This window comes from Catharus ustulatus, chromosome 3 (assembly GCF_009819885.2).
Source record: "Catharus ustulatus isolate bCatUst1 chromosome 3, bCatUst1.pri.v2, whole genome shotgun sequence".
NCBI lineage: Eukaryota > Metazoa > Chordata > Aves > Passeriformes > Turdidae > Catharus > Catharus ustulatus.
In genome coordinates, this window is record NC_046223.1 from 115,881,572 (window position 1) to 115,906,489 (window position 24,918).

Genomic DNA, 24,918 nt, shown 5'->3' on the forward strand with positions numbered 1-24,918 from the left:
ATCCTGCTGCTGTCTCTTTATTTCCTCACAGAAGCTGGACTCTGACAGCAGCTGAATGCCCTGAGCTGAGCCACAGGGTTTGAATAAGCCCAAATCTATAAAGGCACCACACCCCATGTGGTATCATGGCTAAACCACACTGTGGATTCTTCACCTGCCTGGCCTCACCCTGGGTTTGGGAATGCAGAATGTCACAAATTTATCCATAAAACACCCATACACAGGTGGAAACAACTGTAGTCCTAATTATGGTGTAATGATTAAGAAGAACTCGAAGCAAAGGTTGAGCAGGATCACCAAAAGCACTGAGCACGACACAGCAATGATGGCAGGGCCCCCAAGGGACAAGCTGGCTTTCAAAATATTGGAAAAGGAGGATTAGCAGCTTGGGGCTGCTCACAGAACCACAGAATGGGCTGGGTTTGTAGGGACCTTAAAGACCATTCTGTTCCCACCCCCTGCCATGGGTGGGGACTCCTTCCACTGTCCCAGCCTGGCCTTGGGCACTGCCAGGGATCCAGGGGCAGCCACAGCTTCTCATCTCATCACACAGTTCCTGTAAGAGTGAGCATTTTAACTTGGTGTCATGGAAAACATAGATGGAAAACATTTCAAAATAAATCTGGATCTCCCTCAGCCACCAAGCACTTAGATCCTATTTCATCCAATTGCTGTTGCAGCCAGTCTAAACCCAATTAGATGCCATTTTATACTTAGCCATGGAACCACTGCAACCACTTCAACCACTGAGTCTCATTCTCATCTTCCTCTCTGATCACTACAGTGTTTTGTTTCTTCTTTTTCTTTTTTTTTTTTCTAATACAGAAGATCCCCTAAATGTCACCAAGTCAGGATTTGCTTAATCTTGCACCCATTTGTCACCATGTTTTGTTTCACTTTCTACCCCCTTCTTTCACCACTCAATCAGTTGAAAATGCTGCAATTAAAGACTTTTAGCCCTGCTAATTCCATTACAGGTCCAGATACAGAAGACATTACTTATTCTGTAAACAAAGTATGCATAAATTCAAGAATTATGAACTAAAGACCTTAACTATTTCCAGTATGTCCGATTTTTCCCCCAAATAATTCTTTTTTGTACAATATTTTCATATATTCAATATTATTGGTGGGAATACTGACCTGTAATTTCATATTATTTTCTTTTTTGCTGCTTGGATGTGATGGAGTCACTTACTGGAAGTAGAAACACTGAAGGGAAATAGAATTCATGAAGTGGAGGAATTGTATTTCTGTAGAGAAGGAAGGCTCTGCTGCCCTGTGAAAGTATCTGAAACTGGGAGCAGCTGTGCAGGAAAAGAAGGGTTTCCAAATAATTTTATCAGACATGGATGTCTTTGTATAACTTTTATTCAGACCCTGAATCATGATCCTTGGGGATCCTCCCAATAATAATATTTTGGCCTTTGCAGAAAATAATGTAATAAATGACTTTTCTATACCATGAAAGAGATCAGAAACTCTGATCCATTGCATTTTATAAAATTTTCATCCATGAGAGTCTTAAAACAGAAAAATTCCTGTTCACTCAAGGAGAATCCTGGCTCAGCGTGCAGTCAAATTTCACCTCAAAAATGTGATTATAAAGACAGCACAGCACGGAAGGCAAAGATGGTGAATTTATTTTTGTGCCCAGGAACCTGAGCAGCTTGAACAGAATCTGCACCTTAGCTCCTTCAGCTTGAAGAGAACTGGTTTGTGGTTTGTTTGAGTTTTTTCCAAATCAGGGTTTCTCACCTTGTCACCTACTGCTAATCTGGCCAGAAACATCATCTTCCTGATTAACTTTTTATTTCTTCTGCAAAGGAGTATAAATTTTATCTAGTGCTACCAGGACATCTTGCAATCAAGAATTTTATGGAACAGAGAAGGCATAATAAAGTTCCTTATCTTCCAGCTCAGTAAAGCAAAGCACAGAGGAACTCTCTGAGCAACTGAAGAATATCAGCAGTAGTATTATTATCCATAAAGATTAGTGTTCATAACAAGCCAGTGATTTAAAGATGTCAGAAAACAATGTCATAGTGAAGATTTACTCAGTAAAATACTTTAATCTAAATTTAAAAATAATAAAAAAGGAAAGGTTTAAGTAGAGTAGAATGGAAACAGTTACTCAAGGCACAGTGGAAGTTTAATAAATGAAAAAAAGGGAAATATTTATGTACATACTGAGGATTTTGAATGAAAATAAAATGAAAAAAATGGGAAAAATTCTATATATTTACATGTATAAATATTCACCAGCAATGCTCAAGACACCAAGACTAAATCCATGCTAGAACATTGCAGTGTCAGAAACCCTGCTGAGTTGTAGGCTGACCCCTGACTGCTTTTGAATGCAATCTCAAAGCTGACCCACGAAGAACTCCCCAAAATAACTCCTGGAGAGCGTTTTGGAGGAGTCAAAACTGTCCTCACAGGGCAGTTTGGATGCACCCTCCCCATTTTGGAACTGAAACACTAATCTTAAAGAAATTAGGAAGAAACTGGGCTTGAGATGGTTACCTGAAACTTAAATAATTGGTTGCCTGTCAATTTATATTTGCTTAGCTGTGCTTGCAACGGGAAAGGATGAAACTGGTAGGTAGGTCCAAAGAACACGAACAATTGCAACCAGAAACTCATTCTTTGCAAAACTGGAGTTGCCCCAAAAGCCATTTGTGTTGTCATTAATAGAAGAGGTCAGGGTGAGGAAGACTCACCTTACTTCCTCCTTTTCAGACCCCTCCCCACAAAAACGACCCCAGAATTAATTCCAGAAGCCAACCACGCTGCTTAACAGCCATTACAGCTAATTACCATGGGAAGCAGGGATGGGAGGGGCTGGTATTATGAATATGTATTTGTCTGAACCTTTTGTCAATAAACAGACTCTGTGACCACCTGTAATTTTGCAATTAGGGGGTTACCCCACACTGCTGCCCAGTTCTGAATAAACACTTTAAATTATTAGAGAGTCTTTTGTCTGTCACAGTTGAGTATCAGTGTTAGACCAATACTCATATTTTGGTAAATCAGAACTAAGGAAGGTCAGCATCAAAGATCCTCGCAGCTGGCTGCAGGTTCACTTGCCCAGGTGGCCACATGGCCCATCCCAACACCTGCTTGGTTTTCTGTGACCACAGAGGCCAAAGCTCAGCCCCACAGTGACTGCAGGGGTTCATCCCTTCCATCACTGCTGTACCCCATGGCTTGTACTGGGCATCTGAATTGGCCAAGTGTGGGAAAAGCAGCCTGGTGGGACAGACAGCCCTCCAGGGACAGGACAGAACTGGAACCAGACAAGGATCTGGACCTATGGTTCCTGCCTGGACAGCCAGATTTTAGACCAATCACAGGAGCTTAGAGAGAAACATTTAGGAGGTTATAAAAAGAGTTGTTGAGAACAATAAAGGACTTTTGGTGGACAGAAACACGTGTGCCTGTGTCTCTGTCAGGGGCTCAGGCACACAAAGCAGCACTACCCCTCTGCTGCCACCATGGCAATGCACTCCCTGACATCATTCTGGTGCTGGGCCACCCTCTCAGCCTGCTCTCCTTCCTGGCTGTACCCAGCTGCAGGTTGGGGTGCTTCCTTCTGGCTGGAGCACCCAGGCACTGCAGGCTGCTGGAGCTCCACAGAGTCACCAGGAGATCTTCCTGTGTGGTGGCTGTCCCCTTCCCTGGCTGAGGGAAAGGTGTGGCTGTCACCTGCCTTGGGCTGGGCAGTGCTTGGCTGTTTTGCTGGCTTGGCTTCACGGGGCTGCAGGTTCAGCTCCTCTGCAGGTCCTGTGGCAGCTCCCACTGCTCCACTTCCTTCCATATCTGTGAAAGCAAGACTTGTTTGTTGCTTACAATAATTTCAGACCCCAACTTCATGTACATCATCCTTTTATGCCTTTGCTGTGTGTTTAAGACATCAATAATTTTTAATTTTTTCCCCCCATTTTTACATGGGTAGACAATGATAGGATAAGGGGGAAGAGTTTTAAATTGAACAGGAGAGGTTTAGGTTAGAGATTAGGAAAAAATCTTGTCTGTGGTGGTGATGAGCCAGTGGCACAGGCTGCCCAGGGAAGCTGTGGAAGTGCTGGATGGGGCTTGGAAAAACTTGAGATAGTGGAAGGTGTGCCTGCCCAGCGTGGGAGGAATCAGGTGAGCATTAAAGTCCCTTCCAACCCAAACCATTCCATGATTCTGTGATTAATTGAAGAGCAGTTACTATTACAGAAATAGTTTCAATGGCCATACATTTCAGTTTGGCAGAAATAAATTGGCAAAGCCAAACAGCCACGAGCTGTTCCCACAAATAAATAAAAAGCAGCAAACCCAGCTGGTTTGTGCTTATTGATACACTAAAATCTGCTAGAGCATCTCCAATATTCAGAAAATTGTTGAATAAATGTTTAACAATCAATTGTATAGAACACAGTTTCTTAGTAAGCTATGTATTGCTATGACTGATAATATTTTAATATTACACACCCATGAAATGCATCATCCCTTTCAGAAACAGGCTGTAACTTAGGGTAGAACTTTGTATTTCTAACAACTGAGTCCTACTCAAGGTAGAACCTGCAATGCTGTTTTTTAAAAATGACATAGAAAAAAATGCAGGAAAAGGTAAATATACACCATACATTTTTCATCTGGAAATGTTTACATTCTTATATATCAAATGGTTGTCAATAACAGAGGCAGGGTCACTTGTAGTGACACAGCAGATAATTTCTGAGCTGACAGAATGTGCCATTATTGGCAGCTTAATTTGTAGCTTCATGTGAATGCTAAAAACATTTATAGTTTTCTTGTAATCCTCTCCCTTCCCCCACAAAAATAAAAATGCCATCAGTTACACCTGAACCTTTAGTACTCATTCCAAGTCCAGAACTAGTCCTGGTCAATGCCTCCATGTGTTAGTGGACAAAATCAGCTATTTTAGTCCATTTATCACCACACATTGTAGGTCCTTAGCACAAATAATACCAGAAAATGTGATATTACCACTTCTGAAGTTTCAGGTCTGTCCTTTCAGTTTAACCCTGAACAGCCTGTGACATTCAGCCTCATGGCTGCTCATTCTCTTCTGTATTTCCTGTAATTCATTAATTGGAACTATATTTGCTGAATCATAGAATATCTCAAATTGGAAGGAACCCATAAAGGGTCATTGAGTACCACCCCTGTTTCTCACAAAAACACCTAAAATTAAATCATATTTCAGAAAGGTTGTCCAGACACTCCTTGACCAACCTGAATTCTGACAGCCCTGGCAATGACTTCATGTTCATGTTCATTTTTTTTTTATTAAAGGGTGTGGCTGTTTTTTTTCAACTTGTACACTCATAAATTTAAATTTCAGGGTTGTACTTCTTGGAAACCCACCAGAAAGTTGTTACCAAAATTTCAGCAGTCATATTATTATGTTTAGCACTTTTCCTTCTTAAGCTGGCTTTAACTTTAGGTAGTCATCTGATTTAAGGTATAAATTACACACATCACCAGGTTTGATTTTCTTCTTTAGACACATAAACAAGATAACAAGGTCATGATCTCCTATACCAAAGCTTCATGTTAGTTCTGGAGATTTATTGACTCTCTCATCTTCAAAGGTGCCATTTTCAACGGTGGAAATAAGGTTTTTCAAGCAAGTTTGAATCAATGGAGGAGGCTACCAGTTTTCTGGATAGAAGCAGTTTCAAGGATGAAGTACTGCCTTGAGATTCCTGATTTTTAAACATTAAATACAAACTATTCAATATCATGAAAGCATGTGATTAACAGGATTAAGTGCCAGCTAACAGAGCTCAGGCAGAAATTATATATGGGAAATAATTCTCAGAGATGTGGGGCAGTACCAGACACTACCACTGACGTGGGAGCTATTCAGATTTCCACTGGTGGTTTGGAATTTAAACTGAAATTGAGTCTGATGAAATTTTGTAAAACAAGGGGAAAATGGCAAACTGGTAGAAAGGAAGGAGGAGGAGCTGATCTGACAAAACCAGGAGCCAGAAGGGGAGACCCAGAGTGGGATAACATCTTCAGGAACACACTGTGATTTCCAGCTGAAGATGGCCAAGGACAGAGTAAGAATCAATCAGGAACCATTCTGGAAAGGTTCAGAGAAAGGACATAAATTTTAAGCTTGGAAATATGAGCTGTAGGAGGATACAAGCTCTCTGTTGAACCACCAGAATAAATTGCAAAAAGCAAAAAGAAACAATCTGTTCCTCCAGCTCCAGGTGTGCTCTGTTAACAGTGCCTTAGTCCATCAAAAGTTCTTCAATTCGAGAGAGAGATAATTACAAAAAGCTAAGGAGATTTTCTTGTTAGACCAAGGTTAGGAAAGGCAATATCTTGATCCATTTCTCCCTGCTGCACTGCATAATTGTGCATTTTGGTTTCTCCCTCGTCTTCACCCTCAGCTGCTCCTTTTGGTACAATATCCAGGCCCTTGATCCACTAGACTTGGCACTCTACAAGCATCCACCAACAAGAAAATCTCTGTTTTGCAAGTCTTGCTGTGGTGATTAATAAATAAAGGCTCTGAACACTTAATTGTGTTAGAAAAGCGGTATTTCTTATGAGGGGAAGAGCTACAAAGCAGAAACTAAACAAAAAGAGTGCAGCTTTGATTTCTTCTCTCTCTCTCTCTCCAAAACCAACAGCACTTTAAATAGGGGGGAATCAAACATTAGACATTTCCAAGTCATATGTATTAAATTCACTTAAGATATTGTTATCCTTGTTTAGATTTGAACATATTGGGGAATCTTTTTTGTCTTGCAACTATTCCTAAAAGACTCTAAGTGGCTGGATTGCCTTTTTCTGACAAAAAAAAAAGAAAATCCTTCCCATGAATTATTTACATGATGGCTCCAATCAACGCTGTACCTGTCAGCCTCCCCAGCCAAAATGAAAGTTCACTATGTAAAGGTGCCAAGGGAGAGTGGCAGCCTCCCACTGCGAGTTTATAGACAGAACTAAGTCAGCACGCATTATGTGTCAGAGCCAACATCAGACAGAATCAGATCCTTTGATCTCAGACCTCCACAGGAAGCTTAGATCTCAGACAAATTAGATAAAAAATGAATTTATAGCAGATATGTGTCCTAAGGCACACAGCTGAATGCTGTGTTTTGGAAGAGTATGGCAAATATCAAAACACATAAACTGCAGAATTTCCTCTCTTCCTTCTCTCTCTCCCTCTGCTTTTGTGATAGACACTAATTAAAAGGAGATAAAACTCCAGCTCGCCTCTTCCTGCCTCTTATGTAATCCACAGGCTTCGGTAAGAAGGAGGAAAAAGAAATTCCCAAACCAGAGTAAATGGGGGGTTCAGCAGGGTTATCTGAATGCCCTCAGATCTGTGCTGTTGGCAGGTGAGATTAAAAAAAAACCAACCCTCAACTACTGCAAGAACATTTCACACTTGCAGAAAGGGAAGCCAGTGCTTTGTGCTGCCAGCCTCATGCCCCTGGGGCTGTCTGCTTCCCTGTGACCTCAGAAGGAGTGGGTTTGATCAGAGGATGATGAAAGGAGTCTCCAGGAGGTGTGCAGGAAAGGGTTGTTGGTGGCAGGACCCTGGGGAGTGAATGGGACACAGGATGGGTGGGTGGGAGTGGAGCTGCTCTGGGCTGCTGGGTTGGACTCACTGCAAATGAGCCCTGGGTGGGTTATTTCACCTCCAGTGTAACTCAGGGCAGTCCTTCACAGCCTGCAAACCTGCCCAGAGCTTTTGATCCCCCTCCAGCACCTGGAGATTGGGCAGGGAGGAGCCCTGCTCCTCCAGGCATGTGGGACATCAGCAGTGTTGGTCCCTGCCCTACTCCAAAAACACTGGGAAAAATCATGGACTCATTGAATCATAGAATATCCTGGATTGTGGGGGAGGGACCCAAAAGGATCACTGAAATCCAGGCCCTGTCCCTGCACAGGACACCCCAGGAATCACAGCACGAGCACAAGGGGGATTGTGCTGCTGCCTTCAGGGTAGCTGGGAATTCACTCCACCTGCATTAAAGGAGATGAAATGAAATAGGAGAAAATCAGGGAGGAGAAGGAGGAGGCAATAAAGAGATAGACCTTTTGAGAATGTGCCATTGATCCTATACAAACCTACAGAATCATAGAATCATTGGAGCTGGAAAAAAACCTTTTAGATCATTGAGTCCAAGCACCAAGGCAGCACCACTGCATTCACCATTAAACCTCTCCCCAGCTGCCACATCCCACACCTTTTTTGAAGACTTGCAGTGATGGTGACTCCATCACTTCCCAGACAACACCTGAACATGTTAAAAGACATAAACTGACTCTTTTGGTGTCCAACCATTTACGAATTGCAGGCTCACCTCCTGCTGCAGACACTCCACTTTTATTTGGTCCTTGATGGTAGCAAGGCTTGGAGGGAGCTGCAGGAGGCTGTGCTTGTTCCCTGGGTCTCTTGGTGCTGTCCTGTGGTAGATGAGGCCGTTCAGTCTTTATTTCTGCAGAAACACACAGTCCCATCACCCTCAGTGCATCCTCTGCTCAGCAGAAATTATTAATTCAAGCAAAAATTGAACAGATTGTTGAATGTGTGGTAGAATATTGCTTGAATATATAAATGTCACCAAGTGCCATGTCCACACACCTTTGAACACTTCCAGGCATGGTGACTCCACCACTGCCCTGGGCAGCCTGTTCCAGGGCTTTACAATCCCTTCCAAGAAGAAACTTTTTGTAATATCTGTCTGGACTCAGACCCCTTTTATAAGCATGAAACTGTATAACCTTGAACTATCACAGAATCAGAATATTCTGAGCTGGAAGGGACCCACATTGATTATTGAAGCCCAACTGTTGTCTCTGCATAAACTACAAACTATATCCTAATTATTGAACATCCCAGAGCTTTTCCTGAGTTCTGTTGTCTGAAACCCCTTGTGCCCACTCTGGGGATTTGCTAAATAAAACAAGGATTTTGTGAGTTTAAATTTTTGTGGATATTTCCAACTTACTGTGGCTTTTGCTCTTCCTGAACCAGCAGAATGTGAGAACAATGCTGAATGCAGATGCTGCAGAGCCCAGTATGGCAACGAGGATCGTGCTGGCCCTGGCTCTCATGGGCACAGGGAAGGTGGCAAAAGGCTGGGACAGCACAGTTAACTTTACCCCTGAGAATTTAAAGCAATCAGTTTGTTACAAAAGCAAGGACAGCAATTTCACAGCTAAAACACCACCCTACAGCTTTGTAACAGGGATGCCACTTTTAAAGATGCATTCAGGGACAAACCATAAATCCATCAATCTCCAGACAGATCCAACATTAACAGACAATATTTCTTTAGGACTGAGTGCCAGGACAACCTAAACGTGTAACAATATTTCTGAAAGCTAAGCTTCAAGCTTTCAGTGCTTCCTGAAGCATAAACACCTTCTTTGCATTCAACAATACTTAATATTTCTTCCATGAATTTGTCTGACACAGACCTCAGAAAATACATTCACTGTGCATCTGCTTACGAGGCCAGACAGATCAGGCCCCTACAGAAAACATGCACATTTTCTGCAAGAGAAACTGGTTGTGATAAGATAGTTCTTACTACTCATTTTTTTACAGGCTATACCTAAATCATATCAATAGAAGTTAGGAGGAGCCCAGGAACATTCACCAGCATGAAGATTAAATCCATGATGCAGAAAACTCCCAGTGAACTTGTTAATATTTTCCACCACATTGATAATGAGAATTATAAACAAAAAATGTCAGTGTCCCTGCTGTTACACAGTAAATATTTAGTCTCTTGAAAGACAGAAGCTCTGGGTAATGCTCTGCACTGAGCAATTCTGAAAGTTTTCTGTAAATGGCAGAATCAAGCCAGGCACTGCTCATAGTTTCTGTGTTCAAGAGTTCTTTGGGTCTCAGATCCGAGTTGCAAGGACTGGAAGAAGCTTAATAGTGCCCTTTTGAAATAGAGAGAGGTTTTGATTCCCTAAATTATTTCCAAAAAATTATTTCTGTAAGTTCTGAATGCAGATGTGCTGGGCAAGGACAGGAGTTGAGGAAAACTGGCCCTGGTGCTCTCTGTAGACCACCTTGAATGTGGATTAGCACATCAACTCCTTATCTGTCTTACTACCTGACTTATTATTGGTCCTAATCCCACAATTCTAAACATTTTGATGGATGGATTTTTCTTTTACTTGAGTTCCACTTTTAATAAAAATCCAACAGTCTTTTTGTTCATAAATTCATTTTAAAAATCAGAAATTATGTCAGATGGAGGATTGGAGACTTGGGGTAAGTAGCAGTGAGTAATTTCACTATTATAAGTCGCACCATTTTGACTAAAATTTTGGTCCAAACCCAAAGTGCGGCTTATAATCAGGTGTGGCTTATATATGGACAAAGAAGGAAAAGTTGCTGTTTTAGTTTGGAGGACAGGTGTCTGCTGAGAAAGGCAGGAGCTTCTCTTTGAAATGGAGAATGTAAATCCCCTCCCTCCAAATTATGATAATTTTGAAACCAAGGGGCTCTCAGGCAAAGATATGGGAATTAGGAATAACAGTTCTTTACTAGGGAAATTAAAATAGAAATACAGCACTACAAAGAACAAACCCCAAACCCTGACACAGTCAGAGTACAGCCTGACACCCGTCAGGCAGGGTGTTGGCAGCAGTCCCATTCCATGGTGGCTGCATCCTCCTGCAGTGACAGATGTGGCTCAGTTGGAGCAGTGCTCGTGGACAAGGTGCAGTTTCCCTCCGGAGCTCCAGTGGGGATGTGGAGAAATCCGGTTTTCCTCTGGAGTCCAGTGGAGAAAGGGGCTCCCTTAGTGTCCCAAAACCTCTGTTTTTATCTTGGTAAGAAATGTTGGGCTCTTCCCCCTGGCTGGAGCAACTCCCAAAGGGATGCAGTAATTTTATCAGTGCCACAGTGGGACTCAATGGCCATGAGCAGAAAATGACTGGCTGGAGGAAGGATGGGTTGTGAAAAGATAAAGAACAATGCCCTGCCTGGTTTCAATGGATGGCCCATTAGCAGAATATCTCCCATGGAGATCAGGATCACTGCCCCACCCTCAACAGATGGTGACAGAACAGACACCTTTTATCACACTCTGTATTGTAACGTGCGGCTTATAATCGTGAAATTACTGTACTTTTAGCACATGCTAAATAGATTTGTGTCAGTGTTGTCCACCTGAAGGAAGCCAAGAACAAGGTGGGAAGCATGTTCCAACTGGGATAAATCTGCCTGCAGGTACAAACACACAGGAACTTCAGCTGAGAGAGGAAATCTCTCAGGGAGCAAGGACTCTGCACACACAGGTGTTTAAAGGTGCTTTGCACTACTCTAATAGCTCCTGAGTAGGATGCTGTTGGTTTAAAAGGAAAGTGGATGCATCGAGCCCATTGGGATCCATATCAGTGAAGGGAATATTACTGTAAAACAAGGAGCAAGATGATGCAGTGGTGCTATGAATAGTCTGCTCTCCCCAGGAACTGTCACTAAAACATGTGGGATTATTGCATTTTACATCAGCTGCACCTCCTGAGCTGTCTCCAAACAGTGAATTATGCCAGGGAAGGTGCATAGAGCAACTGGTTCATGGAGATGTATCACGAACATCTACTATTTGATTATTTAATTTTGGTTTGTTTTTCTCAAAAGAGAAAAGTACATCTCTTCAGTAAGAATCTGGAAGTGTAAAAACATGTATGCTGTCTCCAGCATGGTTCCCAATTACAGGGAGCAAAAGGGATTGTGCCTTTGGTGTGTACTTTTGCAATGCAAAAAAAGTGTGGAATAATCTGATTTTACCTGCACAGGTGCATCAGCTGCCTGTACACACTGGTACCTCTAAACATCCTCCATGGGGAAATGGCTCTAAACTGAAAGTGGGCAGATTTAAATTAGATATTTAGCACTGGCACAGGCTGCCCAGAGAAGCTGTGGCTGCCCCATCCTTGGAAGTGTTGAAAGTCAGCCTGGATGGAGGTCTGAGCATCCTGGTTTACTGAAAGATGTCCCTTCCCAGCATAGGAGAGTTAAAACTCGATGATCTTGAAGATTCTTTCCAATCCAAACCATTCTGTGATTCAATTATTGATTCTTAATAATACTCTGACTGGCTAAATATTTCAGAAAAGGGATCTCTGTTTGACCTTTGTTCAGAAAAAAGATTTTGGGATTTCCTTGAAACAGGTTTCTAAACATATTTAATTAAGCTGTGCTTCCAGCCTAAAGAATCAGATCTTTTGAGGTGCTGAATTTCCATCTGCTCTCACTGATGAGAATGCAGTGGTACCTGCATGTGCTTGGCAGCTCAAAATACACAAAAATCCTCCCCCTTGAAAGGCCCACCTCCAAGTGCTCCCTGCACCCCAATTCTCCCTTTGCCAAGCCATGGGAAGCACTGGGTTTGGGTGAGCCACTTGTGCAGGTGCACTTGTTCCCTCCATATTCTTTTTGGATGAGGCAAGACATGAGAGATAGATAGATAGATAGATAGATAGATAGATAGATAGATAGATAGATAGATAGATAGATAGATAATCATCTGCAATGGTATTTATCTAGGGATAAATCCATGCATATATATCTATATATAGAGATGGATGGATGGATGGATGATGGATGGATGATGGATGGACGATGGATGATGGATGGATGATGGATGATGTGGATGGATGGATGGATGGATGGATGGATGGATGGATGGATGATTGATGATGGATGGATGGATGGATGGATGGATGGATGGATGGATGGATGATGGATGGATGATGGATGGATGGATGATTGATGATGGATGGATGATGGATGGATGGATGGATGGATGGATGGATGGATGGATGGATGGATGATGGATGGATGGATGGATGGATGATGGATGGATGATGGATGGATGGATGGATGGATGGATGGATGATGGATGGATGATGGATGGATGATGGATGATGGATGATGGATGGATGATGGATGGATGGATGGATGGATGGATGGATGGATGGATGTGGATAGATGGATGGATGATGGATGGATGGATGGATGGATGATGGATGGATGGATGATTGATGATGGATGGATGATGGATGGATGGATGGATGGATGATGGATGGATGATGGATGGATGGATGTATGATGGATGGATGGATGGATGGATGGATGGATGGATGGATGGATGGATGGATGGATGGATGGATGTGGATAGATGGATGGATGATGGATGGATGGATGGATGGATGGATGGATGGATGGATGGATGGATGATGGATGGATGGATGGATGGGTGGATGATGGATGATGGATGGATGATGGATGGATGGATGGATGGATGGATGGATGGATGGATGGATGATGGATGGATGGATGATGGATGGATGATGGATGGATGATGGATGGATGGATGGATGGATGGATGATGGATGGATGATGAATGGATGGATGGATGGATGTGGATAGATGGATGGATGATGGATGGATGATGGATGAATGTGGATGAATAGATGATTGAATAGATGGATGGATGATGGATGGATGGATGGATGGATGGATGGATGGATGGATGGATGGATGGATGAACAAATGGATGGATGAATAGAGGGATGGATTGATGATAATAATAATAGAGACTTTACATATGGTCTTACAACATTTATATCTTATACCAATGTGTCCTTGGACTGCATATCAGACCTGTTCCTGCTTCTCCATAGATTTGCCTCAGCAGTCATGCTGAGAGAAGAAATCAACACTTTGACCCCTTTACACCTTCAGAATGAGATTTAGAGATCATTTCAGGCCCCCAAGCAGTTGCAGAGGTGCTTCTCTTGTGCTGACATCTTGAGGATTTTCCAAGGCAGAGCTCATGGGATGCCTTGCCCCCAGTGTCCCCCTCAGCTGGCATTTCCAGGAAGGCATAAGCACACCTGCCTCCTCTTTACTGAGCTGCTCAGGGGCCCCTGAAGGTGCCAACATCATCTCCATGAGCTCTCAGAGAGCCCTGGCAGTCCTGGAGTCACACTCTGAATGTGCATAACCCCCTATAAAGGTGACCAGGTGCAGGCAAACAGGCAGGAAAAGGCACTGTGAAAACAGCCAGGAGCACAGATGGAAAATTTCTGAATATAAACAGGGAAAAAAAGAGGGAATGAGAGGTTGCAATTTATATGAAAAAGTTTGCTCTGGTAACTTAATTGATTTTAAGTATCTGATTTCTTGGGATACATACTAGGGAATACAGGGAGAAAGAGGCATCTTTTCCTGACAATACTGCTCTGTACTTATTCATTGGATTTGAGACATCTTGCATGAATAGCACAGGAATCACCCAGCTCTCCTGCTGCCTGGGGAATGCCAACTTGGATGTGGAACAGAACTCAGGCTATTTAGAGGTTTGGCATCTCTCCACCCATTCAAAGTTTCACTCCCTTTTTTATAAATTCAGGCCACCTGTAGGGCTTTTATTTTAACAAATTAAAAAATAGACAGAATATAAAGTTTACCTGGAGGTGATGTGACAGTGAACACCAGTCTCCAGTTTGTTCCTGAGGTGGACACAGCCAGATTGGAAAAGCTTGCACATCCCTCTATGACCTGCACTTGGGTGAGCCCTGGAGAGCCAGAAAAAATCATATTGCAATTAACAGCAACCAGGCAAGTGCCACTTAAAGACCTAAGGGAGTCCTCATGACTTTAAGGGACTTCAGAAAGCCTGAATTCATTATCCATCTTAATCATAAACATTGTGTCTAACTCCAGAAAATTTCACACAGAGGTACCTGAAAAACAAATTCCTGAGGGATTGGAGGGCTTCAGCTTCTAAGTATTTATTCTTTGAGCTCATTGTGAAATGATATTTTCTGTGTGTTATGGGGGTGTCATGTGAATGCAGCTGTTAAAGGGATCAAACAAAGGTAACAGGAGCTATAGAGATACACTAAAAAAGTTCCAAATGCCCATTTTTAAATTTAACTTGTGTCTTGTGTGACTAAGTACTTCACCAGGGTTAGGAGAGTGATAATGAGAGATTATCCAAAGGGGATGGAGTCAGAGTCAACCACTGTAACTAAGGGACAAGCTGGATCTTCAATTATTTTCTGATTTGTAGGTGTTTCACCTTATCTTTGGGGCACATTCCCTCCTGTCCTATTGTTAAATCTCTTGGAATTTTTTCTCCAGCTCTGTCAGATGCTTTGAAAAGTATTTGGCCATGGAAAATGTCTGTGGTGACTGCCCTGAGACAGTACAGGAGACACTGCCAGCTGGAAACCTGGCAGGGAAAAACTCCATGGGGAGCATTGAAATGAAACCCAGGAAACAGAATTTCTCACATTACCTCTTGTTCTGATCTACCAGGGAATCCATTCTGACCCAACATTTGCCCTTGCTGTGATTGTTATTTCTGTAGGCTCTTTTTAAAAGTTATAATTTACTTTGCAACTGGATCCCCGTTTTATTGTGTGTATCTTTGAGCACCAGCCAAGGCCTGGCCAGGTCTGGTCTGCATTCAGACTCTTGGGGTGAAAGGGGTGAAATCCTACAGGCTGACAAATTTCCAAATGTTGGTTCAGGTGGGGGTGAGATGCCAGAACTTCCTCAGGATGCTGGACTTGCTCCAGTGATCACAAACCCAGACTTTTGCCTGCTGAAAGACAACATGTCATAACTATCTGCTTTATGAAGCAGGTGGTTGGGCATTTTATTGCAGTCAGGCAGCACAGGTGAAGGTAAATAAAGCTGAATGTGGGCATTTCTGCCCTACCATTCTCATGTTCAGGGTATTGAACAATGTGGTGAAGTAGCAAAAACTCTGAACTATGGCCAAGAACTGCCCAAGACAGGGTCTTAGGTAAAAGCATGACACATATTAATTATTTAGCAAAATAAATGATAAAGTTTCTCCTCTCTGTGACACTGGCACTATTTAATTTGTTCATATCCCAGTTAGTTTTGACTACATATATGGGGATTTTTTCTATTTCTGTACAGTATCTGGCACACCAAACCACCAATTTCATTACAGTCTCCAGGATCAGCTGTGATATATAAATAATCAGAGATTTATACTGTGAATTGATGGCGATGTGGGAATGCAGATCCTTTTATTGCTCCAGCCTAATCCTGGTTGATCCGTCTATCAGTCCTCCTCATGACAGTGTCTGCACAGACTACCAAGGTTTTCTTGGCTCTCATACTCACTGTAATATGAATTTTAACAGAGGGCCTTGTCAGCTGTGTTCAAATACTTTATAATTGCCATTTCTAGTGTGTGATGAAGCCTGGAGTACTGTACTGTACTTCTCAGCAGAGACTAGCTCAGCTTTCAGGCACATATGCTTCAAAGCTCAGACTATTACAGATATATATGGGAGTCTTCCCAAAGATCTCTCAGGCAAGCTGGTATTTAACGTAGAAGCACAGCTAATTTGGAGCTAAACTGCCTTCCACGAGGCACTTTGGCTGCTGTCAGATGAAGCAGCCTCACTGTGCTAGACGGGACCCATTTCCATTAAATGCTGCTTTCATGTGCTTCAAAAGACGAGTGCAATAAGGATGTTTGTCAAAGGAAAAACTGCAGCAAACTATTACATGCAGAACATCTGTACTGTGCTGCTCTTCCTTTGCTGGAGTTTATTGACTATTAATTTGATGCATGTTTCTTTTAAAGAATGTGAAGTGTCTCTTCAGTGACTTTCTTTTTCTTTCTTCTTTCCTTCTATCCTTTTTTATTTTCCTTTTGTTTTCTTATTCTTTCTTTCATTCCTTCTTCTTTTTCCTTCCTTCCTTCCTTCCTTCCTTCCTTCCTTCCTTCCTTTCCTTCCTTCCTTCCTTCCTTCCTTCCTTCCTTCCTTCCTTCCTTCCTTCCTTCCTTCCTTCCTTCCTTCCTTCCTTCCTTCCTTCCTTCCTTCCTTCCTTCCTTCTTCCTTCCTTCCCTCCTTCCCTCCCTCCCTGCCTCCCACTATCACTCAGTAGCTGATGCAATAATCTGTGGTTCATCTAAATCTAAGGAATTTTTTAGGAACATGCCCTGAAAAGTCATAAAAAGCAGCAGAAAACCCCAAAGGATTTTTCTAACCTGTAATCCTGGAACTATCTTGGGGTAGGAAGAATTTCTAATTAACAGAAAGAGGAACTGAAAGGGTGAGAAGCTGTGATCTACAGCATAAGTGCATATCTTCTCTAAATATGAACTTTTCAACTCAAAAATAACACACAAATGGTTTTACTGTGAACAAAATACTTTCTTTCCAATTGAGAACCTAACTTTTCATTATGTGTGCTTCTTACTAATATTTAAATATTTTAGCAATTAAAATAATAACTTTATAATCATTATAATTTTGAACTTCTAATTTAGCAGCATAGGGCCATCCACAGGTGTTTGGTTCAGCACTCTGCTTAAACAAGGTGCTACATCAAAGATGTTCACACAACCTTGAGGAAATCCTCACATGTTTAGTTTTTCATGAGTTTTGATGAGTCTTTCATGAGTTCATGCCTTTTGATAAGTGAGGACCAGAAGGGAAACATTTAGATCCCCCATGAAAAAAAACCAAAACACTTTCACATTATAATAAGTTAATGACAATCCATAGGGAATTGTTTCTGTCTGTACTTGGCCAGATCCTTTGCTGGGATAAAAAGGTTGTCATGGACCCTAAAGAAATTACCCCAATTAACATAAATTGAAAAATCAAGTGTTGGGATTTCTAATTCTTCATTCTTTCCTTTTTTGACCCCAGATATATCTTTTCAAGACAAACCATAGGACATACTTCCTTTAAGCTACCAGAGCAGAAAAATACTTTGTAAAAGCTGGGGGTTTTTTTGTTTCCTATAGCATATGATTGGGCAGTTCACCAAACTCCTACTGCAACCTTCTGTTTCCAGGCCAAAGACTGGCTTTCAACTGCAATATTTCTCAGGGACAACTCCTAAATTTGTCACCATCATTTTGCATAGCTGCTTTGCCATAACCCTTGCTATAGGCAAACACATCCAAACCTTTCAGCACAGCCTCAGAGGAGTCCTTGAGATGAGCTGATACAACCCAGGGTTCTGCAGGGGGCCCCAGTTTGTCAATTCTTTGGCCCTGGGAGGAAGAACAGAAGGGAAGAATTAAGATCATGTCTCCTCAGCAAGAGGTAAGAAAATTTTAATGGTTTTAACAACTGTAATATCTTTTTATACACATGCCTCCTATCTGAGGGCAGTTTGCATTTATGTGTCACATGTTGCAAGTGTCACAAAGTTCACCATAACTTCAAGATGAGGCCACATCACAGGATGGGTCAGGTTGGATGGGACCACTGGAGGTCACCTGGTGCCACCTCCCAGCTCCAGCAGGGCCATCCCAGAGCTCAGGGCACAGGGCTGTGCCCAGATCATTCTGGAATATCCCAGTGAGGAGACTCCAGAGCCTCTCTGGTCTCTGCTCAGTGCTGGGTCACTGCCCAGTACAGAAGTTCTGCCTCCTGTGCAGGTGGAACTTGCTGGGATCAGTCCCTGCCCGTTCCTCTGGTGCCAAAAACCTCAAATGTCACAATAATCCAGAATTAATAGAAGTCTCCATCCACAGGGAGTCAAATTCTACCTTTCTGTCCAGGAAAATGATTTTTGGCTGTACAGGAAGCTGCTTCTCGATTTCTCCATCTGAGGGCTGCACCTGAACAGAGATGCTGTAGGGTCTCCTGTACAAGCACGTTTCTGAATGTTGTTTGCTTCCATTTCTTTCACATGAAAAGGGATGGGAAAGAAGAAAAAGAAAATCAGAAATAAAGTTCTAGATGTTATTTTCCATTCCTATTTTCTGCCTACTAACTTACCTTATCAATAACCCTTTGATTCCTTGGGTGAGAGCAGCATGCATGGAAATTGGAAACAGCTATCACTTCCAAGCAGAAAGCAGCACCAAAGTATGAAAAAATACTTTTGTTTCAATCCCCAGGTTACAGATGGAAAAGTGAGAAATTCACAAAGTAATTCATGTTCCTGCTATCATGTTGGAAGTATGTGACAGAGACAGGGATTTTGTGGATCCATGGACCCAATGCCTCAGCCCCAAAATCATCATTGCAGTGCACTGAGAACAGTGGAGCCTGCAAATGTTCCAGTCCAGCAGAAAGATTTTCACTGAAAACCTTTGAGCTCCTCTAAGAACAAAGTCTTGTCCTCCACACAAACACAGCACTTACAGGGCTTTGCTGCATTTCTTTTTCCTGCCATCACCTTCCCACCCTGCAAAGTCTGCAGATGGAAATAAAGCAGTTGCAGACACCCCCTTGAAAGACAGTGCTTTTTCTGAGCCTGAAATTTAAATTACAACATCCCAGGAGACCCCTTTTGAATTTGAATAAAGAATCAACACTTCATTCTGAGCCTGGATCATTTCACTCCCTCTCCCAGTGCTTTGTGTCATTTAGTATCTGATATATATATATAATTTATATATATATATATATAAAATGCTCTAATCTGCAATTGCAATGAAGTGGCTGGGGGTTTGGTATTGTCTTGAAATGAAAAGAAAAACTATTCATTGATCTCTAGTGTTTGCATAAAGGTGTTTACAAACACATGATATATGGAGCTTAAGTTTCCTTTGCTTCTAACTCTTTTTTTCTGGTTTGGGTGATGCTTGTGGATTTTTTTTCCAGTGTAATAGAGAGATGCACCGTTCATACTGAGCTGATGGAAAATAGTGGTCTGAACTACAGCTGCTGGAAAGATCAACTAAGGTTTTAAGGATGTGTGCAGACTCGAAAGGTAGCTCAAGGATTGAAGTTTTAGTTCTTATCTTGGCTCTTTATCGTTTTTTTTTTTTTTTTTTTTTTTTTTTTTTTTGCTGGTGAGAAAGTCTCAAAGGTGGTGTTAGGTTTGAAATTCATGTCAGGGTCATCAATAAGGTGCTGTTATCCACTTTCTTCCAAAAGTGTGTGTTCAACAATGTGATTAGAACATTTGCAGGAACAACACACCAAGTGATTCCTGTTTTCATGCTAAAGAGCTGCAGTTTTCTGTGAGCTCCCCGAGCACAGAGAGGTTTAGGTGAGTCTTAGCATAGTCTCTGTAAAGACCAAAATTTTTTTCTTTTTCTCTCCTCAGCTTCTTTAACACTGACAACAAATAAGAAAAATGCTCTGAATTCACATGCCAGGCTCTACATGCTAAAACTAGTGCATAGAGGAAGGCTGCTGCAAAATGTGGATCTAGGAAGAAGCTCTCATTCCTTGGGGTGAGTAGAACCATAGAACCATAGAACCACAGAACCACAGAACCACAGAATCATAGATTCACAGAATCATAGAATCATAGAACCATAGAATTATAGAATCACAGAGTTATAGAATGACAGAATCATAGAAAATTTGGATTAGAAGAGGCATTAAAAATCATCCACTTCCACCCCCTGCCATGGGCAGGGACACCTTCCACTGTCCCAGGCTGCTCCAAGCCCTGTCCAATCTGACCTAGGACAGGACCCAGGGATGGGGCAACCACAGCTTCTCTGGGAAACCCATGCAACTCTCACATTAAAAAATTCCTTCTTAACATCTAACCTTTATCTCTCCTCTTTTAATTTAAAACAATTCCCCCTTGGTCTTTCACTCTCTGGTAGAATAACGGTGGAGAAAACAGGACAAAGCAAAACTAGACATTGATACTTAAAATGGAAGTGTAAAAATGAGTGTCTGTTTGTAGGTAATTTGAACTTGGTTCACACAGCATGGAATGTGGTGTTTATATCCCACGTGGTCCAGCCTGGCTCATGCTGGGAGGCAGCCCTTGCCTTTGGGCACAACCCTGCACACAGCAAGTTGTATTCCTCAAAAGGATGGCAGTGTGGAGGAGGAGAAAGGAGCATCCTGCTGCTCCCCTGCTGATTCCTGCTGGGAGGAAAACAGGTCTTTCCTGGCACAGCTTTGCCCTGGGGAGCAAAGAGAGACGAGTGCTTGTAGACCAGAGCAAGACCTGCCTTTGCCTTCATCCCGTGGGCATGAAGGATGTGCTGTTTGTCACTTCCCTGGAGTCTCCTGCTGGGCAGGAACAGTCTGGTTGGCAATTCCCTGCTGGCAGGGAGCAGCTCTGATGCTCAGTGCCCTGCAGCTCTGCTAGATGTGGGCACAGCAGGCTGGGGATGCCTCAGTCAGCAGGGACACCAGGGATCCCTGATCCTGCCCCCATCAGTGTCTGCTGAACAGGCTGAGGCTCCACAGGAGAGAAGTGCCTGTCCTTTAGCAGCAGGGACATTTGAGGGCATAGAAGCTGGAGGGTCTGCTGCAGGTATTATGGATTAATTGAGAAACTTGGTGGAGAGATTTGGGAAGTATCCATGAAATCAAGGAGAACATGTAATTTTATTTACAATTGCAATAACAACTATAATCATAAAATATGAAATCATAGAGTGATTTGGGTTGGAAAGGACCTTGAGGATCACCTTGTTCCAGACCTCTGCCAAGGGCAGGGACACCTTCCATTATCCCAAGTTACAGAAGAAGAAGAAGCAGAAGCAGAAGCAGAAGAAGAAGAAGAAGAAGAAGAAGAAGAAGAAGAAGAAGAAGAAGAAGAATCAATTGACTTCAAGTGGAAGAAGATAAGGATGTGAGCCTATGTCAAGGGTCCATTAAAGTCAATGGATATGTGTCTACCATAAAACTAAATGATGCCAAAACCAAGCCTTGGCACTGACACCTGATCACCTCTACTATTAAAATGTCAGTCCCTCTTAAGCTGTGGTTTAGGTCCAATGGCAAAGTCCAGAACAACTCCCAAATGGTCTGGGAGCTAATACAGTCAGAAAATATTTTCACTTGGAAGTTTGGATGCTGAAATATGTCAGCTAGCCTTGGCACCAAAGAACAGCCTCTGGCATATTTAATTTCCTAATAGACATTGAAATTAATTGAACAGTTGTCTGGTATGTCTGCAATGCTACTGCTGTAAAATCAATATATCCTTGAAAGGGGAAGGAAATTGGGAAGAATTTAGGGAAAAATATGACTAAATGAATCATGATCCAGCCAAAGAGACATTTTTCTTTGTTGTTGAAAAGGTGGGGGCTCTGGTGGCTTCAAGGGATTCAAGAAAGGGAGGTGCAGCAAGGACAGGACATAGGCAAGCTGAGGACTTGTGGCAGGCAAAGGAGGTACAGATTCACTGGAAGGATTGTGAGGAATTCAGCATTTTTGGGTGAGAATGTGTTCTGATGTCATGGGATGATGAAATAAGCCAGACCTCCGCCCTCTCAGGTTGAACCTTTGCCTCCCCTCACAGAACTTGTCACTAATGAATACAGACAGGGAAGAGGGACATGAGCATCAGAAGACAATGAGGAGTCTGAGGTCACTCCCATTTCAAGAAAGAAAAGATATTTGAAGGATGACTTTTATTTCTGCCAATTTCCCATAGTATAGAAAGAAATTAAAGAGAACCATGGACGCCATGCATAGGACAGACCCAACAATGCCACCCTGAGAGCATTTTCCAAGTGCTTCTTGAGCTCTGCCAGGTTTGGTGCTGTCACCACTGCCCTGGGGAGTCTCTTCAGTGCCCAGCCACCCTCTGGGGGAAGAACCTTTTCCTCTCATCCAACCTAACACCCCTTAACACATTTTCATGTCATTCCCTCAGGTCCTGTCACTGTCACCACAGAGCAGAGATCAGTGCCTGCCCCTCCTCTTCCCCTCAGGAGGAAGGTGTGACTGCAATGAGGTCTGACCTCAGTCTCCTCCTCTCCAGGTTGAGCAAACCAAGTGCCCTATGATTTCATCTCTAGGCCCTTCTTTCATTAGAACACAAAGCTGAGGAAGGGTCTAGATGTGGGATCACCTTTAGAAACCTGCAGAAGGACAGGGACAGAGCAGATGCATCAGATAGAAGAGAAACACCCTCCAGATTCATTAGTGACTTCCACTAATAGCTGCAGATCAGTGGAAATGCCCCATTTACAAAGCCAGTGGCGAGGAGTTAAGCCAGGCCTCCTCCATAACACACTCCCCAAGTTTACTGTCAGAGAAATGTCTTTTATTAAATGTAAACAGCATCCCGCCGGAGGTCAGAGCTTTGCCGTGCTGTGTATCCCAAGGTAATACCACTTTAAGCTCCACATAAACTCTTAAACAGTTTCTATCCTAAAACCAGACCGTAGGTGGTACAGTTTTTTACGATATGTTATAATAGTGCAATAAATCTGTTAGCTTAAAATCGAATCTCCGTGGCCTTTTAGAGAAATCATCATTAAATGCAAGGCCCTGTTAATGATGCCATCCCAGTGAAATTGTTTAATCTGCTAGGGGGGTGGAAGGTCACCAAATGAATTTTTTATAATACATCAACTTGACACGCAATAGGGAAAACTGTAATAGATAAAAGCAAAGGAAAAGGGCACTGTCTTCTTCTGATAGGTCAATAGCAGCCAAGAGAGTCACTCATCCACTTTTCCTTCACTACCGTGCTCCTTTTCCATTTAATATGGACACCCAATTAATACCTCAGCACCATAGACAACCTCATTTTAGGTGAATTATAGCAATTTCTTCCCCCTTCTCCGAAATGAAAGTGATCACAATACATCATAGCATTGTGCGAATTAACGTTAATTGATTCGAGTTACCAAGCATTGATGGGCCACTTCTATAATCTGGTCCTTATTGGGAGCTGGAAGGGATGGAGGGAAGATTAGATTGCATCCCCCGTTGCTTTGACGACGGCGGTCACCTGATGGCTTGTTAGACAGTTGTACGCTTCTATTGCCGGCCCCAGTGGGGTCGTCAGTAAACTGGAGTGATGTCCAAACATCATTACACGCTGCTCCGATATTAAAGCAAAGGGATTAGCACCTTATTGCAGGCAACCTGGATTTGTCATTGTGCTGTCGTTATCCAATTTCCAGATGATAATGTGACTGTGGCCTGCGGGCACGAGGTCCTACAGCCAAACCAAGGTGCCTGTGTATGTATACATATATATATATTTATTTTATTATTTTTTTATACATGTATACACACACACGTCTACACACATATATACACATGCACGCCACCCCACGAACACCCAGCACCTCAAGCCATTTAACCTTTTGCTCACCAGATTCCTGCTAACAAAGCATGTGGAAGAATTTTTCCCCCTTTCCCATCAGGCCAGGAGCGCGATGCGACGGCGGAGCAGGCTGGCCTGGGAGCTGACACGGCCATCACTCACTCGAATGTCACAGCAGACAAGCTCTGCTGATAGAGGTGACACCACTCACACGTTAAATAAGGCAGAGTGGGGACGGGATTGGTGCCTTGGAGACGTGGCCAGCAGCTCCTCTCTGCTGGTGCCTGTGGCGTGTAAATCATCGCTTATGTCGCAGGTCCCGTAGTTGTAAGGAGGGAAAATAAATCCATGTGTGACACAAGCAAGGCAGGTTTGGTTTGACAGCCCTGGGGTGCCAGTGCTGGGATCAGATCTCTTTACAGTGCTTGAGAAGCATTGCAGGAGCACTGCTGGATATCCTGCATGTGTCTGAACAACATTGACTTCTGAGGGAACACTGGAATAGGGAAGAGCTTCTCTTGAGCTGATCCTCTTCATTTTAAACTGAGGTGTATTAACACAAACCCTTCATTTTCAAAGACCAGGACTCATGTGAGGGATATGTGGCAATTTATCCCTCCCTCTTCCTACAGAGACATGCAAAGTCCTTTGCTCCTTTTCCCAGATCTCTCCTACCCTCTCCACCTTCCTCTGCCTTCTCCTGCTCTCCTTTCACCTTTTCCCACTCCCTGCTCCTTTCCTGCAGAGGAGCCAGGTGAGTTTTGGAAGGCCATTGTCAGAGCAAGCAACTGGACTTCTAATTGCCTGAATCTTGTAATTCACAGCTGTCACCTTTGAGGGGAATGACAAATTCCTGGATATGTTTACCATGTACACTAGAT

General features: G+C 42.8%; 1 protein-coding gene across 1 annotated transcript in view; it reads right to left on the bottom strand.

The window, feature by feature from the left end:
- Positions 1 to 3,436: 3,436 nt before the first annotated feature.
- LOC116993648 (fibrocystin-like) overlaps positions 3,437 to 24,918 on the bottom strand; it is a 187,729-nt gene continuing 166,247 nt past the window's right edge. Inside the window, exons 30-35 of the mRNA XM_042779097.1 lie at positions 18,591 to 18,726; positions 18,002 to 18,089; positions 14,500 to 14,607; positions 9,006 to 9,161; positions 8,358 to 8,492; positions 3,437 to 3,825 (exon numbers count right to left, since the gene is read on the bottom strand). Of these exons, the coding sequence (XP_042635031.1) occupies positions 3,482 to 3,825; positions 8,358 to 8,492; positions 9,006 to 9,161; positions 14,500 to 14,607; positions 18,002 to 18,089; positions 18,591 to 18,726 (967 nt within the window). The 3' untranslated portion in view covers positions 3,437 to 3,481. The remainder of the gene's footprint in view (positions 3,826 to 8,357; positions 8,493 to 9,005; positions 9,162 to 14,499; positions 14,608 to 18,001; positions 18,090 to 18,590; positions 18,727 to 24,918) is intronic.